General features: G+C 36.8%; 1 protein-coding gene across 1 annotated transcript in view; it reads left to right on the top strand.

Annotated features, from left to right (window-relative positions):
* Positions 1 to 273: 273 nt before the first annotated feature.
* Positions 274 to 27,000, top strand: part of LOC147366722 (uncharacterized) — a 191,460-nt gene continuing 164,733 nt past the window's right edge. Inside the window, exons 1-2 of the mRNA XM_086414266.1 lie at positions 274 to 437; positions 10,220 to 10,332. Coding sequence (XP_086270392.1) covers positions 383 to 437; positions 10,220 to 10,332 — 168 coding nt within the window. The 5' untranslated portion in view covers positions 274 to 382. The remainder of the gene's footprint in view (positions 438 to 10,219; positions 10,333 to 27,000) is intronic.

Below are 27,000 nucleotides of genomic sequence, written 5' to 3'. Positions count from 1 at the left end.
TTTTAAAATTTTTAATCACAAGAAAATAAATTTTCTAGACTTTTAGCAGTAATACTAGATGCCAAAATACATGGAACTAAATAAAAATTTTGAGTGAATATAAGTTTTCTAAAATATTATATTCAAAATATTTCTAAAATATTATATTCAAAAGCTTTTCTACTATGCTTGGTAAAAGCTTTAAAAAGAGCATAAAAGATGATGGATAAATTGGAAAACATAAACTAAATGAAATGGGAGCACTGAATATGAAATTAAAAAAAGGAAACAGGGAGGAGGAGCCAAGATGGCGGAGGAGTAGGACGGGGAGAACACTTTCTCCCCCACAAATTCATCAAAAGAGCATTTAAACGTGGAGTAAATTCCACAAAACAACTTCTGAATGCCGGCAGAGGACATCAGGCACCCAGAAAAGCAACCCAACTCTTCGAAAGGAGGTAGGAAAAAATATTAAAAACAAACAAAAAAAAAGAGACAAAAGAGGGAGGGACGGAGTTCCGTCCCAGGAAGGGAATCTTAAAAAGAGAGAAGTTTCCAAACATCAGGAAACCTTCTCACTGCCGAATCTGTGCCGAGCTTTGGAAGCACAGAGGGCAACATAACAGGGAGAAAAAATAAATAAACAATTTAAAACTCGCAGATTGCGAGCCCTACGGTAACTCCCCCAGCAGAGAAGCAGCGCAGACGCCTGCATCCGCCATTAGCAAACCGGGGCTGGGCGGGGAGGCGCGACGTGGGCTGCATCGCTGAGAGTAAGAATCTGGCCTGAATACCCTGAGCGCTATCTGAGCGAAATAATTTGGGCTAGCAAACCAGACTGTGGGATACCTACCACGCGAAAAGCCAGCCCTAACCTAAGACCGCCAGGCCCGCGCACGGAACAAAGGACTGAACAGAGATAGCCGGCTGCAGACCTTCCCCCTCCGGTGACAGGCAGCCAGAGCCGGAAGGGGGCAATCGCAGCCCCAGAGAGACATTATCTATAAAATTGTAAGCAGGCTTCTTTGCTAACTAAAACTTCTTGGGGGTCTGGACGGTCAACATCTGCCTGAGAAGGTGCGCCGGTTTTACATCCAGATAACCGAGTGGCAGGGAGGCGATAAGTCGCAGCATTGGCGCTCGCCTGGGAAGAGCAAATTGGCGCTCGGACCTGGGAAGGGCACAAAACGCAGGCCCAACTGAGTCTGCGCCTCTGAGGACTACCCGAGTGCCTGAACCTGAGCAGCTTGGACCTGGGAGGTGCATGCAGCCCAGGGCCAGCCTTGGATTGTTCCCGGCGGAACAACCTAGAGTCCGAGCAGTGTGGACAGGGAGGCTACACGCGCCGTGAGCAGGGGCAGACCCAGGGTGGCTGAGGCACTGCGAGCCCACGCCAGTGTTATTTGTTTGCAGCATCCCTCCCTCCATCCCCACAGCGCGACTGAACAAGTAAGCCTAAAAAAAAAAAAAAAGTGTCCTCCACCGTGCCCTTTGAGTCAGGGCGGAAACCAGATACTGAAGAGACTAGCAAACAGAAGAAGATATAACAGAGGGAAACGCCTTGGAAGCTACAGGCAATAGATCAAAACCCTGTGGTTACTACGGACTACATAGGAAGGGGCCTATAGATCTTGAGAAATATAAATCTGACCAAGGAACTAGCCAAAAATGAGCTGAACCCACAACACCCACAAAAAAAAAAACAAAAAAGTCCTAGATATATTTTTATTATTTTTACAATCATTCTTTTTTTTTTTTAACTAAAAAAAAAAAAAAAATTTAAGTCCTCTATTGTTCCTTTAATTTTCACTTTTATAACCTATTACTTTGCAAAAAAAAAAAAAAAAGACCCTATTTTTTTCTTCTTCAGCAAACTTCATATATATGTATTTTATAATTTTTTGACCTTGTTTTTTTTTTTTGTTTTTTGTTTTTTTTTCTTCTTTTCTTTAACATTGTATTTTTGAAATTCCAAACTCTACTCTAGATTTTTAATTTTCGCTTTTTGGTATATGTTATCAATTTTGTACCTATAGTTTTTTTTTTATATAATTTCTGTGACTTTTTTTTTTCTTTTTTCTTTTTTCTTCTTCTCTGATTCTTTCTCTTCTTCTTTTATATAACATTGTATATCTGAAATTCCAAACTTTACTCTAGATTTTTAATTTATGCTTTTTGGTATTTGATATCAATTTTGTACCTGTATTTTCTTTATAATTTTTGTGACATTGTTCATATTTGTTTGTTTGTTTTCTCTCTTTATTTTTCTTCTTCTTCTTCTTTTTTTTTTTTTAACATTGTATTTTTGAAATTCCAAACTCTACTCTAGATTTTTAATTTTTGCTTTCTGGTATTAGTTATCAATTTTGTACCTGTACTTTCTTTATAATTTTCGCGACCTTGTTTGTTTTTGTTTGTTCGTTTTTTCTCTCTTTCTTTTCCTTCTTCTTTTCTTTAACATCGTATTTTTGAAATTCCAAACTCTACTCTAGATTTTTAATTTTTGCTTTTATGTATTTGTTACCAATTTTGTACCTTTAAGGACCCAATCTTCAGGACCCATTTTTCACTAGGGAGTGAGATTACTGGCTTGACTGCTCTCTCTCCCTTTGGACCCTCCTTTTTCTCCACCAGGTCGCCTGTGTCTCCTCCCTAACCCCTCTCTACTCTACCCAACTCTGTGAATTTCTGTGTGTTCCAGATGGTGGAGAACACTTAGGGAACTGATTACTGGCTGGATCTGTCTCCCTCCTTTTCATTCCCCCCTTTTATCCTTCTGGCCACCTCTGTTACCTTCCTCCTTCTTCTCTTCTCTGTATAACCCCGTGAACATCTCTGAGTGGTCCAGTTGTGGAGTGCACATAAGGAAGTGACTACTGGCTAGCCCACTCTCTCCACTATTGATTCACCTCATCTCATTTGGGTCACCTCTAACTCCCTCCTCCCTCTTCTCTTCTCCATGTAACCCTGTGAACCTCTCTGAGTGACCCTCACTGTAGAGAAACTTATCATCTTTAATGTAGATGTTTTATCAGTGGTGCTGTATAGAAGGAGAAGTTTTGAAACTACTGTAAAAATAAGACCGATAATCGGAAGCAGGAGACTTAAGTCCAAACCCTGACTCCAGGGAACTCCTGACTCCAAGGAACATTCATTGACAGGAGCTCATCAAATGCCTCCATACCGACACTGAAACCAAGCACCACACAAGGGCCAATAAGTTCCAGGGCAAGACATACCAAGCAAATTCTCCAGCAACAAAGGAACACAGCCCTGAGCTTCAAGATACAGGCTGCCCAAAGTCACCCCAAAACTATAGACATCTCATAACTCACTACTGGACATTTCATTGCACTCCAGAGAGAAGAAATACAGCTCCACCCACCAGAACACCGACACAAGCTTCCCTAACCAGGAAACCTTGACAAGCCACCTGTACAAACCCACACACAGTGAGGAAACGCCATAATAAAGAGAACTCCACAAACTGCCAGAATACAGAAAGGACACCCCAAACTCAGCAATTTAAACAAGATGAAGAGACAGAGGAATACTCAGCAGATAAAGGAACAGGATAAATGCCCACCAAACCAAACAAAAGAGGAAGAGATAGGGAATCTACCTGATAAAGAATTCCGAATAATGATAGTGAAATTGATCCAAAATCTTGAAACTAAAATGGAATCACAGATAAATAGCCTGGAGACAAGGATTGAGAAGATGCAAGAAAGGTTTAACAAGGACCTAGAAGAAATAAAAAAGAGTCAATATATAATGAATAATGCAATAAGTGAAATTAAAAACACTCTGGAGGCAACAAATAGTAGAATAACAGAGGCAGAAGACAGGATTAGTGAATTAGAAGATAGAATGGTAGAAATAAATGAATCAGAGAGGATAAAAGAAAAACGAATTAAAAGAAATGAGGACAATCTCAGAGACCTCCAGGACAATATTAAACGCTACAACATTCGAATCATAGGGGTTCCAGAAGAAGAAGACAAAAAGAAAGACCATGAGAAAATACTTGAGGAGATAATAGTGGAAAACTTCCCTAAAATGGGGAAGAAAATAATCACCCAAGTCCAAGAAACCCAGAGAGTACCAAACAGGATAAACCCAAGGAGAAACACCCCAAGACACATATTAATCAAATTAACAAAGATCAAACACAAAGAACAAATATTAAAAGCAGCAAGGGAAAAACAACAAATAACACACAAGGGAATTCCCATAAGGATAACAGCTGATCTTTCAATAGAAACTCTTCAAGCCAGGAGGGAATGGCAAGACATACTTAAAATGATGAAAGAAAATAACCTACAGCCCAGATTATTGTACCCAGCAAGGATCTCATTCAAGTATGAAGGAGAAATCAAAAGCTTTTCAGACAAGCAAAAGCTGAGAGAATTCTGCACCACCAAACCAGCTCTCCAACAAATACTAAAGGATATTCTCTAGACAGGAAACACAAAAACGGTGTATAAACTCGAACCCAAAACAATAAAGTAAATGGCAACGGGAACATACTTATCAGTAATTACCTTAAATGTAAACGGGTTGAATGCCCCAACCAAAAGACAAAGACTGGCTGAATGGATACAAAAACAAGACCCCTACATATGTTGTCTACAAGAGACCCACCTCAAAACAGGGGACACATACAGACTGAAAGTGAAGGGCTGGAAAAAGATTTTCCATGCAAATAGGGACCAAAAGAAAGCAGGAGTAGCAATACTCATATCAGATAAAATAGACTTTAAAACAAAGGCTGTGAAAAGAGACAAAGAAGGTCACTACATAATGATCAAAGGATCAATCCAAGAAGAAGATATAACAATTATAAATATATATGCACCCAACACGGGAGCACCACAGTACGTAAGACAAATGCTAACAAGTATGAAAGGAGAAATTAACAAGAACACAATAATAGTGGGAGACTTTAATACCCCACTTACACCTATGGATAGATCAACTAAACAGAAAATTAACAAGGAAACACAAACTTTAAATGATACAATAGACCAGTTAGACCTAATTGATATCTATAGGTCATTTCATCCCAAAACAATGAATTTCACCTTTTTCTCAAGCGCACACGGAACCTTCTCCAGGATAGATCACATCCTGGGCCATAAAGCTAGCCTTGGTAAATTCAAAAAAATAGAAATCATTCCAAGCATTTTTTCTGACCACAATGCAGTAAGATTAGATCTCAATTACAGGAGAAAAACTATTAAAAATTCCAACATATGGAGGCTGAACAACACGCTGCTGAATAACCAACAAATCACAGAAGAAATCAAAAAAGAAATCAAAATTTGCATAGAAACGAATGAAAATGAAAACACAACAACCCAAAACCTGTGGGACACGGTAAAAGCAGTCCTAAGGGGAAAGTTCATAGCAATACAGGCACACCTCAAGAAACAAGAAAAAAGTCAAATAAATAACCTAACTCTACACCTAAAGCAACTAGAAAAGGAAGAAATGAAGAACCCCAGGGTTAGTAGAAGGAAAGAAATCTTAAAAATTAGAGCAGAAATAAACGCAAAAGAAACAAAAGAGACCATAGCAAAAATCAACAAAACCAAAAGCTGGTTCTTTGAAAGGATAAATAAAATTGACAAACCATTAGCCAGACTCATCAAGAAACAAAGGGAGAAAAATCAAATCAACAAAATTAGAAACGAAAATGGAGAGATCACAACAGACAACACAGAAATACAAAGGATCATAAGAGACTACTATCAACAATTATATGCCAATAAAATGGACAACGTGGAAGAAATGGACAAATTCTTAGAAAAGTACAACTTTCCAAAACTGGGCCAGGAAGAAATAGAAAATCTTAACAGACCCATCACAAGCATGGAAATTGAAACTGTAATCAAAAATCTTCCAGCAAACAAAAGCCCCGGTCCAGACGGCTTCACAGCTGAATTCTACCAAAAATTTAGAGAAGAGCTAACACCTATCCTGCTCAAACTCTTCCAGAAAATTGCAGAGGAAGGTAAACTTCCAAACTCATTCTATGAGGCCACCATCACCCTAATACCAAAACCTGACAAAGATCCCACAAAAAAAGAAAACTACAGGCCAATATCACTGATGAACATAGATGCAAAAATCCTTAACAAAATTCTAGCAATCAGAATCCAACAACACATTAAAAAGATCATACACCATGATCAAGTGGGCTTTATCCCAGGGATGCAAGGATTCTTCAATATCCGCAAATCAATCAATGTAATACACCACATTAACAAATTGAAAAATAAAAACCATATGATTATCTCAATAGATGCAGAGAAAGCCTTTGACAAAATTCAACATCCATTTATGATAAAAACTCTCCAGAAAGCAGGAATAGAAGGAACATACCTCAACATAATAAAAGCTATATATGACAAACCCACTGCAAACATTATCCTCAATGGTGAAAAATTGAAAGCATTTCCTCTAAAGTCAGGAACAAGACAAGGGTGCCCACTTTCACCATTACTATTCAACATAGTTTTAGAAGTTTTGGCCACAGCAATCAGAGCAGAAAAAGAAATAAAAGGAATCCAAATTGGAAAAGAAGAAGTAAAACTCTCACTATTTGCAGATGACATGATCCTCTACATAGAAAACCCTAAAAGAGTCCACCAGAAAATTACTAGAAATAATCAATGACTACAGTAAAGTTGCAGGATATAAAATCAACACACAGAAATCCCTGGCATTCCTATACACTAATAATGAGAAAACAGAAAGAGAAATTAAGGAAACAATTCCATTCACCATTGCAACGGAAAGAATAAAATACTTAGGAATATATCTACCTAAAGAAACTAAAGACCTATATATAGAAAACTATAAAACACTGGTGAAAGAAATCAAAGAGGACACTAATAGATGGAGAAATATACCATGTTCATGGATTGGAAGAATCAATATAGTGAAAATGAGTATACTACCCAAAGCAATTTATAGATTCAACGCAATCCCTATCAAGCTACCAACAGTATTCTTCACAGAGCTAGAACAAATAATTTCACAATTTGTATGGAAATACAAAAAACCTCGAATAGCCAAAGCGATCTTGAGAAAGAAGAATGGAACTGGAGGAATCAACCTACCTGACTTCAGGCTCTACTACAAAGCCACAGTTATCAAGACAGTATGGTACTGGCACAAAGACAGAAATATTGATTAATGGAATAAAATAGAAAGCCCAGAGATAAATCCACGCACATATGGACACCTTATCTTCGACAAAGGAGGCAAGAATATACAATGGATTAAAGACAATCTCTTTAACAAGTGGTGCTGGGAAATCTGGTCAACCACTTGTAAAAGAATGAAACTGGACCACTTTCTAACACCATACACAAAAATAAACTCAAAATGGATTAAAGATCTAAATGTAAGACCAGAAACTATAAAACTCCTAGAGGAGAACATAGGCAAAACACTCTCTGACATACATCACAGCAGGATCCTCTATGACCCACCTCCCAGAATATTGGAAATAAAAGCAAAAATAAACAAATGGGACCTAATTAACCTTAAAAGCTTCTGCACATCAAAGGAAACTATAAGCAAGGTGAACAGACAGCCTTCAGAATGGGAGAAAATAATAGCAAATGAAGCAACCGACAAACAACTAATCTCAAAAATATACAAGCAACTCCTACAGCTCAACTCCAGAAAAATAAACGACCCAATCAAAAAATGGGCCAAAGAACTAAATAGACATTTCTCCAAAAAAGACATACAGATGGCTAACAAACACATGAAAAGATGCTCAACATCACTCATTATCAGAGAAATGCAAATCAAAACCACTATGAGGTACCATTTCACACCAGTCAGAATGGCTGCAATCCAAAAGTCTACAAATAATAAATGCTGGAGAGGGTGTGGAGAAAAGGGAACCCTCTTACACTGTTGGTGGGAATGCAAACTAGTACAGCCACTATGGAGAACAGTGTGGAGATTCCTTAAAAAACTGGAAATAGAACTGCCTTATGATCCAGCAACGCCACTGCTGGGCATACACACTGAGGAAACCAGAAGGGAAAGAGACACGTGTACCCCAATGTTCATCGCAGCACTGTTTATAATAGCCAAGACATGGAAGCAACCTAGATGTCCATCAGCAGATGAATGGATAAGAAAGCTGTGGTACATATACACAATGGAGTATTACTCAGCCATTAAAAAGAATACATTTGAATCAGTTCTAATGAGGTGGATGAAACTGGAGCCTATTATACAGAGTGAAGTAAGCCAGAAGGAAAAACATAAATACAGTATACTAATGCACATATATGGAATTTAGAAAGATGGTAACAACAACCCGGTGTACGAGACAGCAAAAGAGACACTGACGTATAGAACAGTCTTATGGACTCTGTGGGAGAGGGAGAGGGTGGGAAGATTTGGGAGAATGGCAATGAAACATGTAAAATATCATGTAGGAAACGAGTTGCCAGTCCAGGTTCGATGCATGACGCTGGATGCTTGGGGCTGGTGCACTGGGACGGCCCAGAGGAATGGTATGGGGAGGGAGGAGGGAGGAGGGTTCGGGATGGGGAACACATGTATACCTGTGGCGGATTCATTTTGATATTTGGCAAAACTAATACAATTATGTAAAGTTTAAAAATAAAATAAAATTGGAAGAAAAAAAAAAAAAAAGGAAACAAACTAGATAAAAGTAAAAGATCATCATATAGTCCAGTTGTTTTTAAACATGGCTAGCTATTCATTAGAAACACATCTGGATCTATGGAGGAAAAAAAAGCAATACCTGGGCATTTGTATTTTTCAAACAATTCTGAGATAATTCTGATATGCATCTGGACTTTAAAAAATGATTTAAAGTTTTTCTAGCAAATGGTAGTTTTAGTAATATAGAATTGTATTTTTTGACCAATTATTGTATAAGCAAAAATCGCAATATTAGAATATCATTATTGTATTAAGCAAAAATTGCAATAGTAGAAGACATTTATCAGTTTTCACAGTCAATAGCTAGACAAAAAATAATCTTGCTTGCATAGTTTCTGGAGACAGCTACAATGTAATTCTTATCCTTACCCCTCTATATTACATGCTTTTCCCTCTCTGCTGCTGCTGCTAAGTCTTTTCAGTCGCGTCCACTCTGTGTGACCCCGTGGACGGCAGCCCACCAGGCTCCCTAGCCCCTGGGATTCTCCAGGCAAGAACAACTGGAGTGGCTTCTTTCAAATTTTTCTTAGTCTTTGATTTTCCACAGTTTAAATATAATGTGCCTAAGAATAGATTTTTTTGAGTAATTATCCTGCTTGGTGTTTACCAAGCTTCCTGGGTCTTTGGTTTGATGTCTGTCATTAACTTTTCAAAATGGAGTAGTGCTGTTATTATTTCAAATCTTTCCTTTGTTTCTTACAATTTTTCTTATTTTTCTTCTTTACTCTTATTAACATATGTTGCACATATTATAATTGTCCCATGATTCTTGAATATTTTGTCCATTTTTTCATCCTTTTTTCTTTGCATTTCTGTTACAGAAATTTCTCCTAACGTTTCTTCAAACCCATTGCTTCTTTTCTCAATCATGCCCTATCTATTGATGAGGCCATCAGATTTCTGTTAAGGTGTCTATTTCCACCATTTCCTTTTGATTTTTTCTTAGAGTATTCATCTCTCAGTTTACATTACTAATATTTTCTTTTGTATGTCTACTTTTTTAATTACAGCCCTCTCCCTATTAATCATACTCATTTTAAATTCCCAGTGTGATAATTCCAAAACATCTCTCTTGAATCTGGTTCTGATGATTAGTTTGTCTCTTCACACTATAAATTTTGTCTCTTAATATGCCTTGTAAATTGTGTAGAAAACCAGACATGTTGTATCAGGTAAAAGGAACTGAGGTTTAGAAGTCTTTAATGTGAGGTTTTGAGTTTATTTACCTAGAAGTTAAGCTGTAGTTGCTTTTTATTGTAGTGGTAGTGTCAGAGTCATCTCTGATGTCTTTGTTTTTGTAGCCCATTTTGTCTTTATATTTGCCTGGAGAGTTCTTAAATGATACCTCATATGTTCAGTGTTTCATTGTATTCCCCTGGTCACATCCAAGGTAAGTGGGGAAAGGAAGTATTCTGTAGACTCATGGTCAGGTCTCATTTTTTCAGTGAGTCTGTGTCCTTGGGCGGTGACTTCCCTAAGTGCTTCTCAGCCTTGTTTTATTTAATTTCTGTCATAGATGAGACAAGAGGGCCAGAAGCATCTGGAGCTGGATATTTCCCTTCCCCACATGAAAGACTAAAGCATGCTACAACTGTGTTATTTCCCTTCACACAGACTGGTTATACTCTGGTAAGACCCCCATCGGTTGGTCTTTAGTAAAATAGTTTGCCTTGTGGGCAGGGCTTGTTAAGCAGAACATAATGTCCTGAGTGGGCTTCCATGGTGGCTCAGTGATAAAGAATTTGCCTGCTTATGCAGGAGACATGGGTTCAATTCCCTGGAGAAGGAAATGGCATTCCATTATTCTTGCTGGGAAATCCCACGGACAGAAGAGCCTGGCAAGATACAGTCCACATTGTTGCAAAAGAGTCAGACACAACTTAGCAACTAAACAACAATGTCCTGGGTATATTTCAAAGTGCCTACTTTTGTTCTATCCCATCTGGAAATAGGGTATTTTTCATTGATGATCACTATGAAAACCTAGAAGGGCTCCTGAAGTAAACTATAAGAAAATGTGCTGCTGCTGCTGCTGCTAAGTCACTTCAGTCGTGTCCGACTCAGTGTGACCCCATAGACGGCAGCCCATCAGGCTCCCTCATCCCTGGGATTCTCAAGGCAAGAACAATGGAGTGGGTTGCCATTTCCTTCAATGCAATGAAAGTGAAAAGTGAAAGTGAGGTTGCTCAGTCGTGTCCAACTCTTAGCAACCCCATGGGGACCCCCTAAAATTTTCCTCTAAAATTTTAATTCTCAAGCTTGTCCACAAAGAGCCTCCAGTAATTCATCAATTGCAACTCAAGATTTTTAACCTTGTACTGCCTTCAGCAACAGTTTCTGTTGCTGGACCTCTACTCAGGTAAACTGTGATTCTCTGTATCCGCCTGTCTGTCTCTCCAATTTGGAAGAATCGTAGTTTGACGTGTAATCTATATTCTCTAAAAGATCTAAGAAGAAGGATTGATGTTCGGTTTACTCAACTTTTTTCTGGTTGTAAAGATAAAAGTGAAGCCTTCTAACCTCCTTACATCCTAGTCCAGAAACCAGAACACTGATATTCTTTTCAAAAACATTAATTTTGAGATGTTGTAGAGTCATATGCAGTTGTAATAAATAATGCACAGATATCCTGCATACTCATTCCATGGTTTTCTTCAATATTACCTTGCAAAACTACAGTACAATTTCACTACCAAGATATTGACGTTGATACTATCTACTGGTTTTGTTTGGCTCAGTTTCACTTGTACTCATTTGTATTTGTATGTGTGTATGTGTGTGTGTAGGTTTAGCTCTATGCAATTTTACTATTTGTGTAGGTTAGTGTATCCACCACCCCAATCAGGATAAAGAATAGTACTTCCAACCCTACAAAAATCACTCTTATTGTCCCTTAATAACCACATTCACTTTATTTCTACCATATCCATTTTAACCCCTGGAAACTAGTAATTAGTTTCCTGCTCTATAGCTACAAAATTTTTGTACATTGAACTTCTATTTTGTATGCAAGTTCAACAATATTGAATATTGGGAAGCCAATTCTCCTTCTATACCATGATTTTATAAATAGAAAAATGAGGTTTCATTATTTAGTTTTTCTGTGCAATGTATGAAAAGAAGAGTTATCTTCTTCAAACTGGAATGCAGTCTCACTACTCAAATCTCCCAAGATATGAGTCCTGAGATTATAGTCAGCTGATGCCATTTGTTGTCACGAAGTTGCTCCTCCTGTCAGTGAATATAAGCATTCTAACGGTCGGAGAAGATAATAGCTAATGTCAAAATGGCCTCCCCCGTGAGGTTAACAGCAGGATGCCCCTATTATATGTCTGCCTCAAACAAGAGACCACTTTCTTTCTTTAAAAATGAATCAAGATGAGAGTGCTTTTGAGTGAGTGGCTGTATAGCTGAAGGATTCAGATAATATCAGATTAAAAAGCAGATAGAGTAAGAGGCTACAAGGCCTGGTATTTTCTTTACTAGAATTCCAGCTTATCATTATGCATATAATTTAATGTTCAGATCAGATCAGTCGCTCAGTCGTGTCCGACTCTTTGCGACCCCATGAATCGCAGCACGCCAGGCCTCCCTGTCCATCACCAACTCCCAGAGTTCACTCAGACTCATGTCCATCAAGTCAGTGATGCCATCCAGCCATCTCATCCTCTGTCGTCCCCTTCTCCTCCTGCCCCCAATCCCTCCCAGCATCAGAGTCTTTTCCAATGAGTCTACTCTTCTCATGAGGTGGCCAAAGTACTGGAGTTTCAGCTTTAGCATCATTCCTTCCAAAGAAATCCCAGGGGTTACTATGTAAAATTATCACATTTTAGTTTCACATAAGACTGCATTGTTCTTCCTCTTATTTTCCTTCAATATCATGCATTCATAATACTTCCTTGCATATTATTATTAAAATATATTTTAATAGATTACATTAATTGGAGACACTGAACTAGTTCTCCCATCCAAGTACTAAACCAGGCCCGACCCTGCTTAGCTTCCGAGATCAGACGAGATCGGGTGCGTTCAGGGTGGTAGGGCCATAGACTGAACTAGTTCTTATAGCATTTTGCCAAGAAAATCTTGGTGATCTCATGAATAGATTTTGTGCTGAATTAATCTTTGTATTGATTATCTATTTCACTTTTAAATCATGCAAAATTCAAATTAAAATATAAAAATAAAATGTGAAAGAAAGGAAAAATCAGGTCTTTCAAAATATGCAGATCAGATGAATACACTTTATTTAGAAAATCTCTCCTTTTTACATCTGTATTTTGAACGTATCCGGTTTTATGTTTCAAGAATAGACATAGATATTACAGAGAAAATCTGCTTTTAAAATGTACTCAGTAACTATTCACTAATCCTTTCCTCAGAGAGCTTAGTCTGCTAAATATGATACAACATATTCTCTTGCATGCATTGATTGAATGCCAGAACAAGACTCCAAAGATATCATAATCTAAATACCCATGGGTTCTGAAAAAGGAGATGATTTAATCGATGTCTGTAGCTCAAAGGTTTAACAGAAGGCAAAATATCCGAACATCATAATGTCAATGTGAAGGATTTAAGTTTGTACAATTAGATTAAAATATTATATCTATATCAATTTATCTATTATATTTCTATAATTTAAATGTTAGGGAAAGAGAATTCACACATACACCAAAATTAGACAAATCTAATAATAAGCACAACTGAGCAACTAAGCACACACACAATATTAAGCGTAGACCAATGTCCTGGGTTACTGCTTTTTCACAGGACCCTTTATTCTGGGAACAGTGTCCTTTCAAAACACAGGAATATGGTAAATATGGTGATATTCCTATCATATGGTAAATATGATAGCAAGAATACGACTGTTCCTGATCTTTGTTCACTTAGAAAAAAGTATCAATATCAGAATTAAATGTGTGTATTTGCTTTGTAGGAAAGACTGAGTAACTGGTAAGGGTATTTTCCTTATCTGATACATCTCATGCCAGTTGCAATTTAGGGGGAAATTTCTCTTTTAGGGACTCAGGTGAGTCTACATGGGGCAACTCACACAAGCATTTAAAATGAAAAATGAAGTCTGTGTAAAAGGTAAGCCCGTGATGAGTTTTATATCCCATGCCCTTATGTGGGGGATAGAAATAATTACTTCCAGACATATCATTGCACTGGGCACAGTTGGCACATGGGAGTCAGCCAGGTGTTAGACGTGATAGGAAATGTGCCGCCTGATTAGACAGACTCGAATCCAAGTGCAACAACATTCTCTCTTAAATGAGATGAGGGGTGGGAATTTAAATTTGCCATTTAATTCTTCATCTGTGGCCAAGGCATGCCAGTGTTTCAAGATGATTTTGTTAATCACATGGGACTATATACTGCTTGTGGTAATGAAAGAATAGAAAAATGTTTTTCTCAAACAAGGCAAACACTATCCAACTCAGTTCCATTGTGATTGGTTCAATTGATTTTTTTTTTCATTCTCTTGGTTAGTTCCTCTTGTATAAACATATTTTGTTTTCTTTTGTTACTACTTGAGGCAAAATCTTCTTTGCAGGCTTCCTAAGACTTTTGTTTCACTATCATTTTTTATTGTGATAATTCAGTCCTACTTTGGGCCATATGGATTCTCTGGAAGCTTTATTTATCCCAAAGATGCCCTGGAGCTCAGAGTTCTTGGCCAAGAAGGCTGAAAACTTCTTCCAAAATATAGATTATCTACATAAGATTGCTTAGCTTACATTCCTGTTCAATTTTCTATAATTTACTGATTTTTCAGTTCTGTCATATATTGTGAATTAATTTAAAAAAATAATAGATTGCATTTACTGAAAATTTACAATAGATCAACTACTGTGTCATGTACTTTATATGCATGACTTCATCATTTAGATATCATAACGTATTTTAAAATTCATGTCATCATTATCATCCCTATTTTAGACGAAGGAAGTCTTGCCTAGAGAGATATCGTAAGCCACTCTAGGCCATCTAGCATATAAGTGGAGGAACTAGGACTTTTGCTGAAATTGAAGTCTGTAGTCTCAGTCTGATGGATATACCAGTTTATTTCTTATTTCTTATATAGTGGTTCTCAAGGCTCTTTCAAATAGTTCATCAGGTAAAAATTATTTTCACAGTAATATTGGTATTCTTTGCCTATGAGACTCTCACTTTTAAACAAAAAGTGTACTGATATGGTTTCAGATTCCATATTATCATTAACCTGTAAGAACTTACTAATAATTGACTTTTAATGCAGTTTTTAAAAGGAACATTCTTGATTCTCTGAAAAAGCTTAGCATATGCCTACCTTTTCTAACTATGTATGCACTGAGGGCAGATTTTGTTAGTAATCTTCCATCAAAACAATGTATCACAACAGATTGAATGTAGAAATAGACATGACAATTTAGCTATAGTTATTAAGCTCTGAAAAAAATGTAAAACAATGTAGATCTTTCTCCTTCCTTGTTTGAAAAAATACATAATTTTTTAAAATTTTTATTTACATTATTATATAATGGATTTATTATTATCATCTTTAAATGGATTAGTAACAGTATTTTAAATATATCTAGGTTTTAATTTCTGATACTTTAAATACTTATAGATATAACTAACATAATCCAAAGCTCTCAGTAACTTTTAAAAACTTTAAAGGGATTATGACAACAAAAATTTTAGAACCACATCCTATAATATTCCCCAAAAGAAAGAACACTTCTACACTAGTTCCTACATATAATTCAGCAAGCAAATATACCATTTTGTTCTTTCATTTGTGAAGACAAACTCCAGCCCTTCAACAGAAATAATGTGAAATGCTAATAGCCTAATGACTTCTAGGCAGGGTGAATTTTCTTCACCAACTTAAGAATTTTGAACTATAACTTAAATTAGGAAACCTTAATGCTTTCTGTGTTAGGCAATAACATAATTAAGTCCAAAATTAAGAATGTTCTTCAGGTCACAGTGTGTGAGATGAACTACCAGGACCAATGGTGATGCTGTTACACTAGTAGAGGTCAAAAACAGCAAGAATGAAAAGGAATGTTTTTGGTCATAAATAGTGATGGCACAAGACTGAAGTGCTGTAACTGGCTTCAGGATAAAGAAACACTTCAGTGTTAGGATGACATAATGTAGAAGCAGGTATCAATTTGATATGTTCAGTTCAGTTCTGTCACTCAGTCATGTCCAACTCTTTGCAACCCCATGGACTGCAGAATGCCAGGCTTCCCTGTCCATCGCCAACTCCTGGAGCTTACTCAAACTCATGTCCACTGAGTCGGTGATGACATTCAGCCATCTCATCCTCTGTAGCCCCTTCTCCTGTCACCTTCAATCTTTCCCAGCATCAGGGTCTAGTCAAATGATTCAGTTCTTCACATCAGGTGGCTAAAGTATTGGAGTTTCAGCTTTAGCATCAGTCTTGCCAATGAACATTCAGGACTGATTTCCTTATGATGGACTGGTTGAATCTCCTTGCAGTCCAAGAGACTCTCAAGAATCTTCTCCAAAACCACAGTTCAAAAGCATCAATTCTTCAGCGCTCAGCTTTCTTTATAGTCCAACTCTTATATCCATACATGACTACTGGAAAAACCAAAGCTTTGACTAGACAGACCTTTGTTGGCATAGTAATGTCTCTTCTTTTTAATATGCTGTCTAGGTTGGTAATAACTTTTCTTCCAAGGAGCAAGCATCTTTTAATTTCATGGCTGTAGTCATCATCTGCAGTGATTTGGGGGCCCCCCAAAGAAAGTTTGTCACTGTTTCCATTGTTTCCCCATCTGATATGTAGGGCAGGGAAAATAAGAGGATACAGACTCTGCTGAGGTTTTGAAACATATTTTTGCCTCTCAAATTTTTATGATGATAAAAATTGAAGATACTGTGCAAATAAAAATGGAAAATAGCTTTCATTTACACATATGGAGATTAATGCAATATTTTTAAAAGAATATTATTGATAGCTATAAAAACTAAGTAGGATAGTTTTTCCTAACTGTAATTTATGCTTCTTTAAAATAAACGAGTCTCTTTTATTCACTCTTGTATCCTTAGACTCTAGAAGAGTACTTTATGTATAGTAGATGCCCAGTTCAATGTCAATGAATTAATGGTTCTGTTGAAAAGAATAAACTGAGAGCACTTATTAAGAAAGAAACTTAGAGGACTTCCCTTGTGGCTCAGTAGTAAAGAATCCACCTGCCAATGCAGGAGACAGGGTTTCGGTGCCTGGTCCTGGAAGAGCCCACATTCCGTGTAGCAACTAAGTTCATGCTCCACAACTATTGAGCCCGTGCTCTAGAGCCCAGGGGCCACAGCTACTGAAGTCCATGTGCTTCAACTGCTGGACCTTGTGCACCCTGGGGCCTGTGGTCTGCAACAAGAGAAACTGTGCAATGAGAAGCCCATGCACTGCAATAATGAGTAGCCCCCACTCTGTGCAACTAGGGAAAGCCCATGTGCAGCAACAAAGACACACTGCAAACAAATAAATCAATAACATTTTTTTAAAAAATAGAAAGAAAGAAACTTAGAGATCTAAGGGTCCAAATTAATCCTTTTTTGATAGAGTAGATTTTGAAGTCCCAAGTAGAATATTTCCACATCTTAAAGCTTATGATTAACAGCACCAAGAACACCTGACTCCCTGACAAGGGATGAGAAATTCCTCATTCCTAATGATTATAGTTTTAGTGGTGATATAAACAGGACACTCCCTTCAAAAATAATATAATTTAGATTTCAGCTACAGCATATATAGTCGATTTATATTTCCTAAGAATTAGCAAAGAGAACACAGCTATGCCTCTGAGGATTTTGAGGAAATTAGAGAAGTAGTCACAATTACTCACTGAAGAATTGGAGTCTGAAGTATTTTCTCCTCCAGATTTATGTAAGTTTTAGCAGCTTTTGGTGCTTTTGAACTGTGGTGTTGGAGAAGGCTCTTGAGAGTCCCTTGGACAGCAAGGAAATCCAACCAGTCCATTCTAAAGGAAATCAGTCCTGATTATCCATCGGAAGGACTGATGGTGAAGCTGAAACTCCAATATTTTGGCCACATGATGCAAAGAACTGACATTTGAAAAGACCATGATGCTGGGAAAGATTGAAGGTGGGAGGGAAAGGGGATGACAGAGGATGAGGTGGTTGAATGGCAACACCAACTGGATGGACATGAGTTTGAGTAAGCTCCGGGAGTTGGTGATGGACAGGGAAGCCTGGCGTACTGCAGTCCATGGCGTCACAAAATGTTGGACATGACTGAGTGACTGAACTGAACTGAACTGATCTATATTAAGCTACTTTAATGTTTTGAAAGATTCCTGATTTGATAAACAGAGCCAGTCAGAGCCTCCACTTTCAGTGTCCCAGAATGTTTTTATTTTTTCCATAGAGGAGCTAGGAAAAGAAGTCCATGTAGAGCACAGGCAGGTGTTGGTCAACTTCCTAACAAAAGGTCTGTAGTATCAAGAACTATGGATAAGCCTTTACAATACAACAGACAATGACTGCAATATCAAAATAATATTTCACATTTCTTTCTGACAACACAGGAATTATCTTCTCACAGAAAAAGAAAGAAAAGAAAAATAACACCAATAAAGGTCATGCTAAATCCCTTTCTGCTCTCTAAGTTAACAGAACTAATAAACATGATGATAAAATGGGATGACGTTAGGAGATATTGGTGGATGATGTTTATTCAGGTACTATACTACCCGTCTCCCCTGTGACTTTTTAGTAACTTGAGGATGATCAGATATCCAAAGTGACTGCTTACTAGATTAGTCTGTGTCTTCTTTTAACTATATGAAGGACTAATGGGCAAATGCTTCTGAAATCAGGGTATAACTTTCCAGTGAATCCTAGGTCAACATAAGTTGACATATGACTTATAACATGGTTAAAAGTGAAAGTGTTAGTTGCTCAGTTGTGTCTGACTCTTTGTGACCCTCATGAACTGTATAGCCCATCAGGCTCTTCTGTCCATGGAATTCTCCAAGCAAGACTACTGGGGTGGGTAAGAATTCCCTTCTCCAAGGGATTTTCCCAAGCCAGATATTGAACACAGGTCTCTTGCATTGCACACAGATTTGTTACTGTCTGAGATGCCAGGGAAGCCCTTAACATGTAAAAAAAAATAAGTATTAATAAATAAAGGCATTTTGAGATTGATGTTCAGAGACTTCTTTTAATGAGCACAAATAAAATATGTAAATTCCTAAAAAATGTACACATGGGTGTTAAACATAATACCCTAGATTCACAAATCACTCTTAGCTCTTATAGATGAATTATTTTTAAAAAATTCGTGACTATTAAAATACCTCACACATCTGTGTCTCTTTTGCTGTCTCGCATACAGGGTTGTCGTTACCATCTTTCTAAATTCCATATATATGTGTTAGTATACTGTATTGGTGTTTTTCTTTCTGGCTTACTTCACTCTGTATAATAGGCTCCAGTTTCATCCACCTCATTAGAACTGATTCAAATGTATTCTTTTTAATGGCTGAGTAATACTCCATTGTGTACATCTACCACAGTCTTTTGGACTCTGTGGGAGGTGGGGGGATGATTTGGGAGAATGGCATTAAAACATGTATAATATCATATAAGAAACAAATCGCCAGTCCAGGTTCGATGCAGGATACAGGAAGCTTGGGGCTGGTGCACTGGGATAACCTAGAGGGATGGTATGGGGAGGGAGGTGTGTGGGGGGTTCAGGATGGGGAACACATGTATACCCGTGGTGGATTCATGTTGATGTATGGCAAAACCAATACAATATTGTAAAGTTAAAAAAAAATAATAATAATAATAAAAAAATAAAATACCTCCCACAATTTTAACAATTTTATAGAGTAGGAAACAGAAAATTTTATTACTTAATAAAACATAATTAACATGTCCCATTTTTCATAAATCAATAGCTTTCTCTCTTTGATCATAAGCATATCATTGAACTGTAAAAAAGAAATAAATATACACAAAAGAGACAGATAGTATCTCTCCCTTACGTTCTAGAATAAATAACTTCAATAAATAAAAATTATTCTTCAAGATAATAGTGTTTCTTCAACAGATATCTATTGATAGGCAAACACCCTAACCATCTTTTAAGCCTAATTTCTCAACAATAACTTTTTTTCACATCAAGAAGTCTTCAGCTTGATTTTCCATTGATCAGTATCTTTAAGATCTTGTGACATGATCTGAGTTTGTTTGACTCTATGACAAATACCTTTAATAATCTTCTAAAATTGATATTCCCTCTACTCTTTCATAATCTTTGAACTGCTCACTTTCAGTTAGATTAATAACTATCATTCTGTTCTCCTTTTTAAATTCCTTAAACCAGGGGGAAATGAGCCAGTCATTGATTCAGCAACTCCATGAAAAAAAGTACATACCTTTTCATTCAATCCTTTAGGCAATTAATTTTGATAGTTTGCTTCTTGGCTCTAGTATACTTATTTATGTTTCCAAAATATAAAATGTTTAGAGTAGCACTTCTGTTATTTGTGATTTGTTTCAAATACTGAACCATCATAAACAGGGTACATTATTCAAAATCTCACAAATGTAAATAAGTCCCCTCTTTTATCCAGTGACTAAATCTTCCTTCTTATAAAAATGAAACATCTTAACCATACTGCATTAAGATAATCCCCTGCATCTTAGTTGGAAGCATTTAAGTCATTCTTTACTGCTTCTAACCTCTGAATAAAATTGAAACACCAAGATTTTTAAGCAATTATTTAATAATGACCATAGAGCTTTGTTTTTTATTGTAAAATAATTGCTTAGAAATCTTGATGTTTCAGTTTTATTCATGCAGGAGACCTGGGTTCAATCCCTGGGTTGGGAGGATCCCCTGGAAAAGGTAAAGGCTACCCACTCCAATATTCTGGCCTGCAGAATCCCATGTATAGTCCATGGGATTGCAGAGTCAGACATGACTGAGCAACTTTCACTTTTACATAGAGCTTTGTTTCAGCGTCCAGATATGTCATGTTATCTCATTTTACCACTTTTATTCAAGGAGGTAAAAGAAATATGACTAATTCCAAAGACTGTATCACCTCCTTTGGTTAGTAACATTCATATTTATTTGGTTTATCCTCCTAATATTATAATTATGTGATAAACCCCAAAGCTACTGGGACAAAGAATAAAGAAAGGAAGGAAGGAAAGAAAACACAACTACAGAAACACAGCAAGAAAAATGGATCTATTTCTTGTAATTATATAAATTAGTGAAATAAACAGAATTGAGAATTTGGGGAGAACAGTATAATTATATCTGATTCTAATAAATAGATATCAAACATAACTTTCAAAAAAAGAAGTGAAGAACACAGGATTTTGTAGAGAACGGGGACATGCAGGTTTATATAAGAATTACCAAATTGATAGGTTAGCAGGAAAACACTGGTATAATATGCATTGATTTCAGAAAACAAATAGGACTCCCATCAAGAAAACACTTGCAGACAAAATGGTATCGCAGTGATAAGATTCTAACATACCCGAAAGTTTTCAGGTAGAGTAATATTTGTGTATTCTCGTTGGGTACACTGGGATAGTTCTCCAGTGCCATCTTCCCAAAGAAGCTGTTCTGAAGAAGAATAAATTCATTTTTTGTTTTTATAAGTTAGGTAGGATCTTGTGTTCTGCAGCTAAGATCTCTGACTGAAACAAGGGTTACACTGTATTTATCATTATCCATGTAGAGAACTTCCTAATTTCCTGTTCATGAACCACGGGTACAAATTTTTAATTCATTTCCAACTGACCTTTCTTCTCCCTCTTTGTCAACAATGGCTGTGGCTCAGCCCCACTTTCCTTTTTCCATTCCTCATTCCAGTTATCTGCACCATAGAATTTTCAGTTTTCAAACCTGATATTGTCGGTGTAACTTGTGTTAGAAAGTTCTCTGTAAAGTCAGAGGAAGGAGAGAAGAAAACCTATAGTCACCCAACTTTTTTTAAAACAAAGCAAAAAAAGATAATTATTAGCTATTTTGTTTACAGGTTAACACATTGAGTTATATTGAACTAAATAGCACTTTGGAATACAACCAGGGAGTAAATATACACACAAATACACATGTTACCCCATCTCAAAAGAAAAAAAAAAAGAATGGTAAAAAGTTTGAAATCTGGTTAATGCTATGTATGCTGAAGTATTTAAGGGTAAAGTGATGGTGATACGGGCTTCCCAGGTGGCAAAGTGGTAAAGATAATGCCTGTCAGTGCAGGAGATCCAGGGGATGTGGTTTCTATCCCAGGGTTGGGCAGATTCCCTGGAACAGGAAGTGGCAACCTACTCCAGTATTCTTGCTTGGAAAATCCATGGACAGAGGAACCTGGTGGCTTATTGTTCGTGGGGTCACAAAGAGTCAGACCTGACTGAGTAACAGCACGATGGCAAGATTATGGTGATATAGGGGATGAAAATTTCTCCTCTCCCCTCTGTGGAACTCTGGCTGGGCCTAAGAATTAAACTGACAGAAGACAGATAAGCAGCAGAAAAGCATACAAGTTTAGTGAATTTTTACATGTACATGAGAACCTCCACAGAAGAATGAAGACCCTCAGGAAGGAACAAGAGCGGGAAGTTTATACTTTTTAGACAAAGAAACAAACAGTATGTAAAGAATTGCCAACACAAAGGATTTTGGATGACGGGTAGGATGTCGTGGAAAAGTAACGAGGTTTACAGAACCTTTGCAGCCCTAAATTCCCTGTCTCTGGTGTTAAGGCTATCTCTACCTCCTAATACAGAGAGGGTACATGTCATATGGGAGATTTATCTCCCGCTTTCAGAGAAGAAGGGAGAGGAAAAGGAAGGTCAGAGTGAACTTCCTGCTTATGCCATTTTCTTAAACTCCTTCAACTTAAGAGATTCGGTGTGCCAAGGTGCTATACTGAGGGATAGCATGCCCTGAAACTCACTCATAGGTATCAATGACTGCATATTACTTTAACATATCCATAAAGGCTACAAGACAAATATTGACAGAGAGATGTGTAGTGAGATCAATAAATGGAGAACTGGAAGAAACACAAGCTGGAATCAAGATTGCTGGGAGAAATATCAATAACCTCAGATATGCAGATGACACCACCCTTTTGGCAGAAAGTGAAGAGGAACTCAAAAGCCTCTTGACGAAGGTGACAGTGGAGAGTGAAAAAGTTGGCTTAAAGCTCAACATTCAGAAAATGAAGATCATGGCATCCGGTCCCACCACTTCATGGGAAATAGATGGGGAAACAGTGGAAACAGTGTCAGACTTTATTTTTCTGGGCTCCAAAATCACTGCAGATGGTGCCTGCAGCCATGAAATTAAAAGACGCTTACTCCTTGGAAGGAAAGTTATGACCAAGCTAGATAGCATATTGAAAAGCAGAGCATTATTTTGCCAACAAAGGTCCGTCTAGTCAAGGTTATGGTTTTTCCTGTGGTCATGTATGGATGTGAGAGTTGGACTGTGAAGAAGGCTGAGCACCGAAGAATTGATGCTTTTGAACTGTGGTGTTGGAGAAGACTCTTGAGAGTCCCTTGGACTGCAAGGAGCTCCAACCAGTCCATTCTGAAGGAGATCAGCCCTGGGATTTCTTTGGAAGGAATGATGCTAAAGCTGAAACTCCAGTACTTTGGCCACCTCATGCGAAGAGTTGACTCATTGGAAAAGACTCTGATGCTGGGAGGGATTGGGGGCAGGAGGAGAAGGGGATGACAGAGGATGAGATGGCTGGCTGGCATCACTGACTCGATGGACGTGAGTCTGAGTGAACTCCAGGAGTTGGTGATGGACAGGGAGGCCTGGTGTGCTGCGATTCATGGGGTCGCAAAGAGTCGGACATGACTGAGCTACTGATCTGATCTGATCTGATAGAATAAAATTAATATTGTGAAAATTAATGTAGAATCTAGGTAGTAGGTATATGAATATTTACAATTATTTTACTTTGTGAATGTTTGAAGTTTTTAATAGCACACTTTGGGAAAAGATGTATAAAAAATGAAGGTGTTAGTTGCTCAGTCATGTCCAACTCTTTATGACCCCATGAACTGTAGGCTGTCGGACTCCTCTGTCCATAGGATTCTCCAGGCAACATTACTGGAGTAATTCATTCCCTTCTCTGGAGGAACTTCCTGACCCAGGGATCACACCTGTGTCTCCCTCACTGCAGGCAGATTCTTTACCATCTGAAATATCAGGGAAGCCCCATTAAAAAAAATGAAAGTACTTTGTACTATATAAAAATAAATGTTCATCATGACCTAGACCTAACACAGCAAAAAATGTTTTGCTTTATTTAGTTTGTTAAAGGCATTAGAAAAATATATAAAAAGTAAAAAGAACCATCAATAATTCTTTAAAATATTTAAATGAGTACTCTTAATAGGGTATGATACATGTTATTAGTTTCCTTATGTGTTTAACAGTTCTTTATTGTCATAAAATGTGTATTTCTTAACTATGCTAAAATTGTCAACCTGTCTCTCACCATTGGAAATCAGAATTAGAATGAAAGACTCCTCAATTTTAATCTGGCATGAACCTTAGAAATCATTATCAAAGTTCTTTAATTTTTGGTTAGCATTAAGTCTGAACATTTAAAGTGATTTTCCTAAAGTTATTTGCCTGAGTTATAGAGTGAGACAAGGACCCATGATTTAGGATGAGCAGTATGCTCATCCTAAAACTCCACATTTTTATAGAATATCCACATTTAAAATTTGTGTTAAAAATTATATTAAACACTATATAAAGCCTTTAATCATTACCAAGTAGATCAAATTTCTGTCCTATAATTAAAACCTAAATTCAGAAACAAAAAGATACTTAATTTTGTTTTCATTTTCCTATATTATGTCATTCTGTTCATATTATAAATTGTTCTCATATTATAATATAGTGAGTAACATATCTGCATGTATGTGTATGTTTATACATATGCATGTATGTGCTGTTCTTAGTTACTCACTCATGTCCAGCTCTGCAACCCCGTGGACTGTAGCCCACCTGGTTCCTCTGTCCATGGGGATTCTCCAGGCTATAATACTAGAGTGGGTTGCCATGCCTTCCTCCAGGGGACCTTCCCAACCCAGGGATTGAACCCAGGTCTCCTGCACTGCAGGCAGATTCTTCACCATCTGAGCCACCAGGGAAGCCCATATACATGTATATATTATTTTCTAAAATCAAGAGTGTTTAAAAAAAACCCTTTGGTTTCTAATAACATTTTAAGTTAACTCAAAAGCTACAGAAATACATACTTACATTTCAAAATGTGGAAAATATTATATAATAGAGTTTTATAGTCACATAATTTATCAGAGAAAGATATTTTAAAACAAATATGTTTTAAGACACAATGTAATTTCATTCCACATAAAAGGGCACTTACTGTTAAGACTCTGATAGGTCAACTGTTTTTAGACTGAAGATCTTAATTGCTTTTTTTTTGTTTGAATGATAAATGAATATGGCAGAAAGATTAATAACTCTTTTAGTTCTCCACATTTTGTCTTCTCTACCTGACTGACTGAAGAAAACATTAAGAGAGATTAATTCCTTTGAGTGAGATCAGAGCATTTGGTTTATTTTATATGTGATTATTGCTGGCAAATGAAAAGACTCCATTTTAGGTATTTAACATGATTTTCTCAACAGTTTACTAAAAAATTTCCTGTTGAGATTTCCAGGAATATAGAAGAGTAAGTAGAATTTCTGTAATCAGTTTTTTCAAAATTCTTAAACATTTGAAAAAAATTGTATTATCTCTAGAGAGAAAATAATTGAGTATACTGTGTGTTCCTAAAGGATATTTTTCTTTCTCAGATTTCAGTGTGCCATAGGATTACTTGGGGTAACTTCAAAAGATTTTTTCAGCTCAACCTAAGAAATTCCGATTCAATGGAAGTATCTCCTCAGGTGATTCTGAGGGCAGGATTTTAAGGTTGAGAATTTGAGAATCATTCCTTTAAGAATTGCAACCATTTTTAGAATTAATGATATAAAATCAATCAAGAATTAGTCACACAGTCCATATGAATTCAATCACAGTGATTCTAGAAGACCACTCTGCTTTCATCTGAAATCAAAATTCTCTTGAAAATCAAGTATCATAAATCCAAGGCACTAAATGTTCTGGATCACTTGTCATACTCCTCAATCCCAAATCCAGGCAGAATGCTGTTGATGATCCTTGCCTGGTTGACTGGATTGACCTTTATGTCATTATTTGAAGGCTAAATCATTGTGACTCTCCTCCTACCTTCAACATTTCCCACCACCAGTGGAATTAAGCTTAAATTGTACTTTCAGAAATACTTCCAGCAGTTCTAACCCTTTCACCCAACCATAGTACCGAGAGCTTGTAATGTCAGGAAGAAGTTTTAAAACAACAGTTAAATTACTTACCATTCTAAATTCTTCACATATATTAACTCACCAAAAAAAAAAAAAATGATAAAGTAAGTTTATGTCATTTTCTGATAAGGATATTGAGGCACAAAAGTAATTAGAAGTTAGAGAAAGAAACTTAATTGGGTATTTTGGAGAGGGATTATATTTTAAGCAAAGTTAATAATTCACAACTTTTGAGGACAATCTGGTGAAATTCTCCAATTCAAGAAAATAATAGTTATATAATTATCTAAATAGGAGATATGAAATACCACATCACTAAAATAACAAAAACAAAACAATTTCATAGCTGTTAAAAATCAAAGTAACTTTTTAAATTTGTATAACAAAAATTGTTTCAACTAATTATACTATAATAATTTGAAATGTTGAGCGAGACATCCAGGTACTTCCAAACAATTACAAAATATAGACCTTCTGCAATGCCATGGGAGCAATCCTATGTAGGAAATTCAGTATTGATGTAATTTTTTAATGTAGCACTTATTATATAAATAAATAAATAAGACCAATAAAAATTAAAGATTTTTGGTAAAAACAATTATACACTCATTATGTGAGGCCACTCAGAGTTGTCACATAGGCAACTCCCCATCTAAAAATGAGCCTATCTGTTCCTCCACAGGGAATGCAAAGTCAGTGGTGGCAATAAAGTGTATTTATTCTGCTTTTCCTTGGGTGAATGTAGAAGAGTGCTTTATCCTTGAAAACATGTACCTGCCCTGCAGATCCCTTTGTAAATTGAATACCTATTGGTATATTCCAGTTTCCCACTTGTGTTTTACATACTTTGTACAGAGAGTGTCAGGTGTCACTGGTTTGATTCCAAG

The sequence above is a fragment of the Bos grunniens genome, chromosome 8, assembly GCF_055505025.1.
Source record: "Bos grunniens cultivar Pamir isolate PY7600 chromosome 8, Bosgru_T2T1.0, whole genome shotgun sequence".
In the NCBI taxonomy this organism is placed as follows: Eukaryota; Metazoa; Chordata; class Mammalia; order Artiodactyla; family Bovidae; genus Bos; species Bos grunniens.
This window is presented reverse-complemented; position numbering and strand designations above follow the sequence as displayed.